At 38.0% G+C, this 13129-nt stretch overlaps 1 protein-coding gene across 3 annotated transcripts in view; it reads left to right on the plus strand.

The window, feature by feature from the left end:
• The window catches only part of LOC145990025 (uncharacterized), a 133112-nt gene that overhangs the window by 110270 nt on the left and 9713 nt on the right, over nt 1-13129 (plus strand). For all 3 annotated transcript variants that reach the window (XM_083125652.1, XM_083125651.1, XM_083125650.1), the window contains exons 2-4: nt 5062-5257; nt 8575-8725; nt 11145-11284. In XM_083125652.1, coding sequence (XP_082981778.1) covers nt 5065-5257; nt 8575-8725; nt 11145-11284 — 484 coding nt within the window. In that variant the 5' untranslated portion in view covers nt 5062-5064. The remainder of the gene's footprint in view (nt 1-5061; nt 5258-8574; nt 8726-11144; nt 11285-13129) is intronic.

Consider the following 13129-nt stretch of genomic DNA (forward strand, 5'->3'; position numbering starts at 1 on the left):
GTGTGTGTGTGTGTGTACACATTCCCAATAAGACATTAATTTTAATCCAAATATCCAGTGGCAGCAATTAGGAGGAACAGGGGGGGGGGGTAACTCCCCCCCCCCCGACACATTTTGCCACTTGTTGCATCCGCACTATGGCCTCTTAATGCTAAGACTTTTCTACCAAAAAAAGTAAACTGTCCTTGCCCCCAAGTTTTGGCACCCGATCGCCGTTACTGCAAACATACATTTGTCAGTTGCAATAACTTTGTAAGCCAAGAAAAGTTATCATTAATCCCTAAGTTTCAATCAAAAACTCATATGATGAAAATAAAATGATCAGGAACATGTATTTAAATTACGAGAAAGTAATTTAATTCTTCATCATTTTCTACTATCACACTTTCTATCACTGTCGCCGGATAGCTATATAAAATTGAGTATGTGCCTTGTATTTTTTGCACTCGAAGGACAAAATGTGATGCAACCGATTCACATTTATTTCACTACATTGACATGAATGAAAGAATGTGATGAGAATGTATGGCTGCGCACACACAAACACTTCCTTGAAATAATTGTGTCCATCGGAGACAAAGAAGTGGAACAAGATGCGAGAATAGATTAGAAGAGAAAGAGGAAAGACACCAAACACACACGTGTGTGCCAGTTAAGAGAAATATACTTGAAGAATGGGACGAGAGAAAGTGAAAGGGAGAAGGAGGTAACAAGCTGAGAAAGATATGAGAAGGCATTAAAGAGTAAAAAAAGAAAACTTGAAAATTAAAGGGAATAGAAATGTAGGGAAGTCGGGAGTGTAAGAGATGAGGGGATACATATTAATATTTACATACATATATGTATATGGTCATACATTTATACCTACCCTCCCTAATCTATCAATATACAGCTTCTGCCCACCCGGTGGAAAATTTCTGGCACCGCCCCTGCTGATTAGTTTCAGGAAGGTTCCAAATTACTTCTACATTCATTCCCACTAATCTACCACACTAACTGGCACTTCTATCTACGGAGAATGCCTTGTTCTTACACATGTTTGTGTAAGGTAATTTTTAAGTTGTTTTTTTTCCAACATAAATAACTTTTTTCAAAATCCAAACAGTGCTCATTACTTTAAGAAAGGTTCAAATTTCGTGTGACAATGGTTGCCAAAATTCTACAATAATTAGACTTTCTGCTAGGAGAATTTGGAAAAAAACATAAAACAATCAGAACCCTTACCGAGGGATAGCTATGTGTTTCTGGCTGAGTTAACAGATAAATAAAACAAAAACCAGGCTAAACACATTCGCTGGCAGTACATGTAGATCAGTCTAGTCTTTTTGCTAGGAAAACATACTCAGCTGTTAGCATACAGTATTTGTGATTTGTAAAATCTGTGTTTCTTCTTGATAAATTGTTACAAAACATCGAACTATATATGCTTAATATCAAGCAGATTATAGACTGTAAGCAAGGTAAAGTTTGCCATGAAGGCATATAGGTGGTGGTGGAGAAAAGGCCCACACATTGTCTGTCTTGTCCATTTTTGGAGGTGATATGATCAGCACCATGCTCTGGCCCCAGGCACCCATTTATTTGAGAATGGATAAACCCCCTGAGCTGTTTGATGAGAAAATTCCAACCTAAAGGCTGATTTACATTGGTCGAGTGAGCGGGAGAGTTACTGGCCTGTCTGCTCGACTGGACCCTTCTATGGCGAGTAGCTGTTTACACACTTTCTAGACTGCAACAAAGTGGGATAGCAGCTGCAGCTGTTTGGTGCTCTTTTCACAAGAAATGAATCTAATAATGCACAAGGACATGTCTAAGAAAAAACCTAATTTCTTTGATTTTCCTATTTTTGATCATTCTTGGTTGAACGTAAATTCCTTATTTTTAATTTTATTTCTTCTACACCAAATACATCACAAGTCTCATCTCTTCAACTTAATACGCCCGTAGTTTATTTTGTTTGTTCCTACCAACAATCGACACAAATTCCATGGATACTCACAGACACAACACAACACAGAATCTATACTGTCCTCAGAAAGTGTTTACTCGGTCAAGTCGCTGTCCTCCGTGGACAGCCACTCGACTGTCCTGACTACTGGAGCGAGTACTGGCTCCAGTATTCTCCCCAGTTGTTTACACGGGGAGAGTAGCCTGCTTTACCCTACTGGCTCCAGCTACTCTCCCGTCTACTCGACCAGTGTAAACCAGGCTTAAGATCTCCCACCACAGCAATTGAACACGGGTCTCACCTCGCAGACAGCTTTTTGACTACACTACCATAGCTCGACATTATAGGACAGGGAAAATACAATCAAATATGAAAGAAAAAAAGTATGTGTATACCATGAATGCATGTCAATGCAAAGCGGTACTAATACAATCTTCTGTTCATCTTTTATGTATATTCTGCTCAAATAAATCAACTTCATGGTATGCAACAGTAGAAAAATATCTTAGCTTATTTAATTTTGGTCTTAGTAAGTCTTTCTGTAGAGGAGTCAGACTCCCTGGATCTCCCTCTAAATACATCCTTGCACCTGTGATAACCACTGCAGGTAATTGAAAATATACAGAAAATGAAAGGGTAACGGTTTAGATTGTTTTATGATTTTTTTCAAATTCTCCTAGCAGAAAGACTAATTATCATAGAATTTTGGCAATCATTGCCACATGAAATTTGAACCTTCCTTAAAGTAATGAGCACTGTTTGGATTAAAAAGAAAAGAAAATATTTTATGTTGAAAAAAAAACAACTTAAAAATTACCTTACGCAAGCATGCTCGCTACCCATGGACCTTGTACTTTTAATTTACAACAGTGTAAGTATTGTAGACTAGTGGGAATGAATGTAGAAGTAAATTTGGAACCTTGCATGTAGGGACTTTATTTTAATGCTAAGAGAACCAAACCTATTCTGCCTAACCTAACTACAAAATCTTAAGGAATAGCCAAAACTCCGCAGTATGTGTTAACAGAAGTAAATTGAAATCGAACCATGTTAAAATTGCATTCATAGCATGAAGTTGCAATAAAACAAAATAACTTGGGCCAAACAGGGGTACTATTGACCCTCTGTACCCCTGCTAGAAAGTGAAAAAATTGTGGGTATTTTGTGAAGATTATGTTCATTTAAGCTCACAGAGATATGTTGTGCTTCGTTCGCAATGTAATTAATTTTCTTCTGTAATGTATTTAAATAATGTGTGTTGTACGAGGGTCACTATTTATATTTTGACCCTAACAATGAAAAAACAGGAATTTGGCATTGAAAACTGCTTTATTGTTTTTCGAAGTAATCTCCTTTATGGTCAATACACTTTTGCATTCGTTCGAACCATTTGTCAAAACAGTATTTCCAATCTTCTTGAGACACCTCCATAATATGGTTTTTGAACGCATCAACGGCGTCTTCCGCCGACGAAAATCGTTGTCCACGCAATTTATTCTTGACATTCGGGAACAAGAAGAAGTCATTGGGTGCCAAATCAGGACTGTACGGCGGATGACCCATCAATTCGATTTTTTGACTGTTCATAAAGTCGGTTGTTAGACGAGATGTGTGACAGCTGGCATTGTCTTGATGAAGAATAATCCGACTGCGTTTGTTTGTTTTCCGTATTTGACCGAAGACCTCTGGCAAACAAATTGTTGTGTACCATTCAGAGTTGACCGTTCTACGTTCCTCTAAAGGCACAGTTGCCACATGACCAGTTTTCCCGAAAAAAAAAAAAACAGGCGACCATTTGTTTCGATGTGCTTCGAGCCGAACAACTTTTGTTGGATTGGGTTCATCTTGAAACACCCATAGTCGACTGCTGTTTACGTTCCGGCTCATATGCATATATCCATGATTCGTCACCTGTTACAATCTTATATACGTCTTTTGAAGCACCACGATTGTATTTATTGAGCATTTGTTTGCACCAATTGACGCGAGCGTCTTTTTGAGTTTTTGTCAAATTGTGTGGGATCCAACGAGAACATACCTTTCTCACAACTAAATGATCATGTAATATTTTATATATGCTGGTGGAACTAATGCCTATGGTTGCCTCAATCTCACAGTATGTCACATGACGATCTTGCAGTATTAGGTTTTGCACAGCATCAATGTTTTCTTGAACAACAACTGATTTTGGACGACCTTCGCGAATCTCGTCGGTGAGCGAATGGCGGCCACGATTCAGTGACAAAGGATGGGGCTTCATTGCCAAATGTGGAAGTAAGTTGATCGATGCACTCTTGTCTTGATAATCCACGTCGAAAATCGTAAAAAATCATCGCACGAAAATGTTCACGAGTTAATTCAATTTTATTGTTGTTGCGCAATCTCCAAGGCAACATAAACAACACAAATGAAGTTATTGACAAAACATTTGAAGTACGTTATGGTCAATAATGCCAGACGATTCTGTGCATACGTCAAATCGCGCCTAACTTCAATCAGTGTTGCCAAGGCTCAAAATATGAATAGTGACCCTCGTATGTACATCTGTTACCTTAGCCTGAAGAATTCATGCAAGTTAGTATAGCACCCAACATGACAATCCAAAACGACACTAGATGAGACATTGCCTACCGCTTCGTAAACACAAAATATCAATATTTTACAACAAATGTTTTTTTATATTGATGTGTATTACAAAATAAAGTAAATTAATATAGAGGACTGTAAACCTATGAAATCAAAATAGAAGTGAAAAAATCATTAAGAGTGTTAGATTAAAAAAAAAATGTTTTTATCTTAGGAGTGCTAAGTTTGATGGCATTATGACTTGCACATATTTTTTTCAGTATTTGAGTGTACATGCAAGTGAAATTTATGAATAAAAAACTGTGAAAGTACTTATGCAGACATACTTTGGTATCAAAAATTTTGTTTAAATCTGTCGCGAAAACAAATTTTATATTGCAGAAAACATTGAAATATATATAAAAAAAACCGTCCTTTACATTTACATACATGTTGTTATTGATGAATTTCGTGTAGAAAAATTTCATGCAAAACTTCAAATGTAGCCCGGTTTGAATATTAATGTAAGAGACTGTATTTTATTGCAGAAAATGCCTCCAAACTCAGAAAAGCTACGTCTTGTAACTTACATGTGCCCAAGCCACCCGGTGGAACTGTATGAAGTTCTCATGGAGTACTTAGAAGAAGCCATGGGGTGCGAAGCTACACTGCAGTATGAGTCCAGGGCCCCAGGACCTCTGCCTGAACGAGTTGACCCTTTCACAGCAAATTCTGTTGACTTAGGTATTAACTTGAACTTAATAGTTAAATGAATAAATAAATAAATAATAACATGAATATTTTTTCTAGTAAAGAAACACGTAAGGTTGATTTTTTGTGGATTGAGGATTTTTCACCTGCACACAGTCACTCATGGAAGAGTCATTCCATGCGAAATCAATATCCCCCAACCTGACCATCTCCGATTTTCATGAAATTTGGGGAGTTGAAACTATGCATGGCACTTAGTAACGATGAAAATTTTTAGTTTCGTTTGTCTTGTAATTGTTAGATTATTCAAGGTCAGAGTTAGCAGAAATTGCCCTTTTTGAGCCCGCTTAGCTATACTAAATGTGCTGTAACTCCGCCACTATCTTTACCCAGCAAAAAGTTATTACTGCATGCTTGTAACCATTTTCTCCTTTTCGAGGTGTTATAAACAAAGCATTAGAATGCTCCTAATGTGTTAGGAACTCACAGAGATCACTCTGACATCTCGGGAGAGAATAGTGAAGAATATTGGAAAAGTATCTCAAACAATTAAGTGACACTTCCTTTGGAATGAAAAATTCATCAGTGACAAGGCTAATTTTTATGTTCACGGTAAAGTTGGAAAAACCTTTGCTGCTTCATTTCTCGTGAAATTCTAGCCTGATTTGATATATCACATCACCCCCTTTCCTTTGAAATTTTTGCGTTGAATTCAATATGGCGGTCAACAATATGCCAAACCTGCGCTTGACACACACAGGTTAGGCACAGAGGGATCTATAGCTATTTCTTTCAGGACCAGGATAACTCCTTTACATTTTGTAGGGGGTGTTAAAGGACTTTTGACTCGTCATAGTTCATGTAATGAGGCTTTTATCGGTCACATAATTACACATATTATTTTGTATCCTCTGATCCCATTGCAGTCTCAGAATGATTTTTTTTATATGTTTTATAGTATGGCATGAGGGACCAAATATAATTTTTTAACGATTTTTGGTGATGACATGTTTTGAGATATTCAAGGTCATATGACAAAATTATATTTTTATCGAAAGCTTGTTCAATTCCCTGTACAATAAACTTTATTTGAGCTTCCTAGGCGAAATTGTGGCGGAGTTACAGCACATTAAGTATAGCTAAGCGGGCTCAAGAAGGGCAATTTCTGCTAACTTTGACCTTGAATAATCTAATAATTACAAGACAAACAAAACTAAAATTTACGTAGTTACTAAGTTCCATGCATAATTTGAACTTCCCAAATTTCATGAAAATTTGAGATGGTCAGGTTGGAAATTACACATATCTGTGTTGATTTGGCATGGAATGACTCAGAAGTGACTGAACAGGTTCTCATTGTAAGATGAATGTTATATAAAGATGTATAGTTTATTCATATGCTACAATTTCTACATTTGTACCTGTACTAGCGAGATAATTTCACTAGAGTGCCAAATAGTTTACACACACAATTCTAGATACAGTCAGTAAATTATGCTTTTGGTCGAGAATTATTTTTATTTTTTTTTACTGTATAGTGGACTTGCGTTGTTATATGGCTTTACTAGGATTTGATAAAATTGAATATTTGAAAATCTAATATTGTATTGATTTGTTCACTTTGTTTTTTAAGAATTACATTCTTGTATGCTTGAAGTTGTGTAAGAATATTAAAGTAATGTGGCCATTCCCCATCCAGGATAAAGTCTGAAGCATTATTTTTACATGCATTAATAATTATAGCAAGTCTAAATCTCTTACTAAAGTACAGCTTCAGTTTTCATCTTAAGCAGCCTTGTGGTAGTGGTTTTGCATTGAATAAAGATATATATTTTCTTAATTTTGTAACTCTACCAAGTAGGAGCAATTAAATAAGGTTAAAAGAAGGTGAAATAGTCAAGAATTTTGGTAGACACCCTGTATATAGCATATGGAATTGAGAGCTCTTCACTCACCATGATGTCACATGCAAATGACTTGATCATGCAAAACTAGCAGCATACACTCAAAGCCCGGTAGTACCCATATACCAGTTGAACATAGTTGTCATCTCCATGTTAGAATGTAATTTACTACAACGACTGAGGGTGTGTCATGCTGACCACATATGACCCCTTAACTGGAGTGAAGCTGTCAGTTGGTAGGTAGTGCTGGTTCTCATGTCATGTTGCACCACAGGCTGCTATTATTAATAATTGCATGGACTATGGGTTTAAGTGACAGTGCTGTTTATTCGGCAGTGTATACCGCGTTTGTTACAACCTGTCCCGGTTCCCGCGCTAGTTGCTCCCTGGCTTTTCTCGGTGCTGGGGAAAGTCAAAGCCAGGCAGCCAATTAAAATACGCAACGTCGCAAGAGCGTCTACGTAAGCGCCTCTCTTCTGGCTTCCATTCGCTCCTCGCTGCCCAGCAGACGATTTTTTCCTCGTTTCTCATTGGCACCGAAACTGTCGAGCGCTCCCTAGCGCGGGAAAGGGGACAGGTTGTAACAAACGCGGTATAATACATGTCCTCTCAGGTGGCAATAATACCTGCCAATCATCGACAACGAATGTCCTGTGCTTGAGGGTGGGTTATTTGATCTTTTATGAGCGAGTGAAAGTAGTTCCATGCAGGACTCTAGTACCTATCTAGGCTTCCCCGATGGCATAGTGGTATCATTGTTGCCTTGTAATCAGGGGTCCTGGGTTCGATACCTGGTGGAGGCACATAGTTGTATGGATTCCACTTTAAGCTGTAGGTCCAGTCCCTATTAGCTTTACTGTGCATAAAGTGGACTTAAATTACTAAATCAATCAATCAAACCGATGGCATAGTGGTATCATTGTTGCCTTGTAATCAGGGGTCCTGGGTTTGATACCTGGTGGAGGCACATAGTGGCTTGGATTCTATGTTAACTGTACATCAGGGGTTCCTAAACTTTTTCGTTTCACGGTTCCCTTAGTGTTTCAAGATTTTTCCGCGGTGCCCAAGTCGGAATGTAGGCCTATCTAACACTTGCAACGCTCAGTTAGTGTGGTTTGGTTGCTTGCCTTAAGTTAAAAAATAAACGTGCATTTCAAATTGAGAAACATTTTATGAAAAAATGTTCTAAAACCATGTGTAGACGAACAACTCATTTCAGTGAAAATATTGGAACATTTTGCAGCATCCACTGCTGTAGGTCCAGTCCCTATTAGCCTTACTGTGCATAAAGCAGACTTAAAACACCAACTCAATCAATCGAGTACCCATCTGCAAATTTTTTTCTGCTATATGCAAAGCAAACATTGTAGTGCATGCACGACATGAACTGTGCGTAACCAAGGCTATAATGAAATCTGTACCCAAAATGCATACTTTTTATTACAGCATTTATGAGCACAACAGCCTACCTGAAGCTTGAAGAGGAGAAGAATGCTCACGCGGAATTGCTTCCGGTGACTCCTGTGTTCAAGCATCCAAAAAATGTTAATAAAACCAAGGGCTACTTCTCTGATGTAATCATTCATGTGGATCGAGTGTAGGTATTTTATTTCAAGTTACGAAGTTCCAATCACAATTATACTAATACATTTAGGTGAAAGGGAGCTAGAAAGTAAATATAATATGTGTAGTATAAGAATGAAGATGTTTTTAGAATTATTGAATTAACATTTGCAGGTGCTACATTAGGCTGTAGCCGGTTTAAACTGCTTGGCTGCGAGAGGATGTGTGCATGAGGAATGGGATAAATTGCATCCATTTCCCTTTACCAATATTTAATAGAATTTGCACAAGTGAGGGAGGATGATCACGCATGAGTCAATAAGATATCTAAACACTGATAATGAGTCACGACAATGCAGCACTGTGTCAGTCCATCGAAGGTGTCTTCATTGGGTTTGCCCAAACCTTTTAAATGGACCGACTTAACACTGTCACTCGCAACGTGCTTAACTCTCTCGATCAAGACTCTCCTTTCTCCCTGGCAATCTCTTATCACTCGGGAATTGCTGGCATTTTTGATTAAACAGCATTTTATTCCAGCTCATGTCACAGGCCCTAAACAAAATTAAGAAAAACATGTCAGTACTGTACTGTATTGTTTGAGATTTTTTTCTCAGATATATGGTTATGAGATTTAAAACCTTCAAGATAACGGTGCAGTTTTCCATATGGTACAATGCTATGCTGCTTTGAATTTACTAGAACTATTTCAATAGGTCTTCTTTTATCAAAATTTAGAAAGTAAGAAGTTGAATCGGAATTGGTTTGAATTTCCGAATTTTACCAATTCGACTACATGTTCCAAAATGTCAGTTTTGGTTGATAATCTTATACAGGATGTCTACCTGTCAAGAAATAGTCAAGAAATTATGCTTCTGGTCAAGAATTTTTGCTATTTTTGACAGTTTACTGAATTTACATTGCCATGTACCTGTACTGGGATTTGATAAAATCAAATATTTGGAAATCTAAAATTGTATTGAGTTGTGGTTATTATTTCTTCACTTTGTTTCTTAAGTATTGCATTTTTGTATGCATGAAGTTTTGTAAAAATATTAAATTATATGGCCATTCCCCATTCAGGATGAAGTCTGAAGCATTAATTTTTACATGCATTAATAATTCAAGCAAGTCTAAATCTCTTGTTATAGTACAGCTTCAATTTACATCTTAACTAACCTTGTGGTAGTTTTTTTTTCATTGGATAGAAATATATATTTTCATAATTTCCAACTATATCTACCTATAAGAAGGGGGCGATTAAATAAATGTTAACAAAAAGGGGGAAAAGTTCTTGAAAAAGTCGGAGTTTTGAATCTGTAATTTTGGTAGAAACCCTGTTATATGACCTCAGTGGCAGAGTGATTAGTATAGCATGCTACAATGCCATGAATCCCGGCCTGGGTGTTATTTGTGAGTATCCCTTCATCACTCATCCTTATCTTCGCTATTAGCGAAAAGTGGCAGTTAAGGCAAAGCAAAATAACCCAAATTGGTCAATCATATACAGGGTGATTCAGAATTCCTATTACACACTTCTAGGGGTTGTAGAGGGGACTTAGTAGATCAAGTTTTGAGAAGGAACCCATGCCCGGAAACATACCGTTTTGGTACTACACAGATGACGAGATCACATCTCCCGCTTCACGGTAGGCAACCCACATTGACGGAGGGCGACGTCTTCAGTCACCTGATGTCATGTGTGCTGTTTCCAACGTCCTCTGTTTACAATCCAGTGTGCTTTGAACTATTGCTATTCAGTCGTTGCGGAAGGCAGTACAGTATGGTTGAATACACGTTTGCTGAGAACACCGACATTGTTAATTTACGGCGAAGCTGGACGTAATGGTAGAGCTGCGCAACATCTGTATACAGAGTGTTTTCAACATCATGACGCTCCATCACAGACCATTTTTGCCCGAACAACTTCTGCAACGACTGAATAGCAACTGACGTGAAGGTCGAAGCACACCGGATTGTAAACAGAATGTTGGAAGCAGCACACATGGCATCAGGTGACTGAAGACGTCGCCCTCCGTCAATGTGGGTTGCCTACCGTGAAGTGGGAGATGTGATCTCGTCATCTGTGTAGTACCAAAACGGTAAGTTTCCGGGCATGGGTTCCTTCTCAAAACTTGATCTACTAAGTCCCCTCTACAACCCCTAGAAGTGTGTAATAGGAATTCTCAATCACCCTGTATATCATAGATCACCTTCATCCTATCCCTAGTTGAGATGTAATTTGTTACAAGGTATTTATCACGCTACGAGACCAGGGTCCCGGTTTCGAATCCTGGCCTGGGTATGGATATTTGTGAGTGTCCATTCATCAAAGTAGCACAAAAGGCAAAGTAAAATGAAGCCAATAAATCTTACAAGGTATTTGTGTAAATTTGATGCTAATTATAAGTTAGTGCAAATAAGAAATTCAATACTATTAATCGTGCTTATAGGAAAGACGTGAAGGAATTCTTAGATCTGAGAGGATGCACTTGGGCCTATAGCAGTGAGGAGTCCCTGAGTGCAAATGCATGTATTCTGCACGTGTTGAAGCAGCTTGGGGAAAATGCATCATTCTTTGGAAACAAGCTCAGTGAGTAGAAGCTTCTGAATGGTGGGCTGTTACACTATTAGTAAATGGTTTGGTTTGGTTTGAGTTGGTGTTTTAAGTCCACTTTGTGCACATTAAGGCTAATCGGGACTGGACCTACAGTTTAAAGTGGAATCCGAACCACTATGTGCTTCCACCGGGTATCGAACCCGGGACCCCTTGATTACAAGGCGATATTAGTAAATGGAGTTCGAAATTTATTAATAAGTTCTTGAATTGTGAAGTACTTCCTGTTTGACAGATGTTAACCCTGGAACACTAGCACGTTCGCATATTACAGTATAACTGGCATTCCATAAATTTTACGTACACGAACAATTGATTTTCAACACAACCTCTACATCATAAAACAAAATGATGATTCTTTTTGAACATTATTTTTCCATTTTCCTTATATTGGGGTTTTATTCTTCATTTTTAAATATAAAAATATTTTTTTAAACATAGAATGTTATAAAAGAATGTCTTGATTGACAAGCCCGTACGTACATTAAGAATGAAGGCGAAAGGTTCAAACAACGAAAGACAAACAATAATAAAAGTTTTAACACTGTAAATAAGGAACGAAGGTAGTTTAAAAATCTTAGAAGAAAATAGTGCATGTCTTTAAACTCCTTCAAAATTGAACTATCTATTCAAATTTTGCATTGTGCGAATTACACTTTTAGCAAATGTTAAAATATATATATATAAAAAAAAAAAAAGGTAAAGTGTTCCCCTGTGCATAGCACCACGCCATGAAGGCGTATAGGGGGTGTGGGGGTAACGCCCCACACTTTCTTGATCCGGTCGTGAGTGAGGGTGATGTGATCAGCATCACGCCCCTGACCACCTTTACCCCCCAGGGTTTCCCCCAGGTACCCATGTTATTCGACGTTGGGTTGGCGCCGGGGCCGCTTCCACCGTTAGAAAAGTTCCCGGATTTGAACCGGCCGGGGATCGAACCCGGGACCTTGAGCATGGTAGTCAGACGCGTTACCGACTGAGCCACCGCGGCCACAAAATAAAATATTTTTATATTAATAAAAATATAAAAATATTTACCATTGAACTATCCAAGTCAAATTTACGAATGTCAAAATTACGTGAAAGATTTTTCTAGTTTTACTAGAACTATATAAAATTGATATGAAGATGATCAGCACTTGCACCCTCTTTACCACAGTGCTGCCTTAGGACTGACAGACTGTTCGAGGCACTGCTAGGTGGAGGGAGAGTAGATGAGAGGTGGAAAGTAGGGAAGGGAATGAAAGGCAAACCCCACGCAAATTTTACATATACTAGTGTTCTAGGGTTAAATGATGAAACCAAAGTGCCATACCTAAGATTTATTTTTCCTTATTTTGCAGTTTTTATACTTAAATGTCAGGTGAGAAATTTGCATTATGGCAGAACACACTTTGGCTCTTTAAAAGCAGCAAGGGTGCAAAATTCCATGTTGTGTCCGTCTTATCTAAATCTGCATCTTTTCCAGTTGTTTTTTTCTGCTCTTTGAATGTTTCTGATGGTTGACCCTAACTCGTATATTTCATTATTTCTAAATATTCTGAACGGTAATGGTCCAAATGTTTTAATGATTTCTCGCAAGTTTTGTGAGAGTATTAGGAAGTGCTTTAGAATACAGGAAACTGTTGTGGGAGGAATTGTTAAGAGTGGACAAACTAATTAGCACAGCTAAAAGCTTCACTTACTGTTAACTACCGGATAATTTGTGTTTTGAAATGTAGCTTGTGGGCGCTTTTTGGTTTCCAGTCTACTTGAGCATAACTTTTTGCTGATTTTCATGCAAGGCTTGAATCAGGTTTTGTGCTTGAGACCAGAGTTTAC

This window comes from Lepisma saccharinum, chromosome 7 (genome assembly GCF_977018435.1).
Source record: "Lepisma saccharinum chromosome 7, izLepSacc3.1, whole genome shotgun sequence".
Taxonomy (NCBI): Eukaryota; Metazoa; Arthropoda; class Insecta; order Zygentoma; family Lepismatidae; genus Lepisma; species Lepisma saccharinum.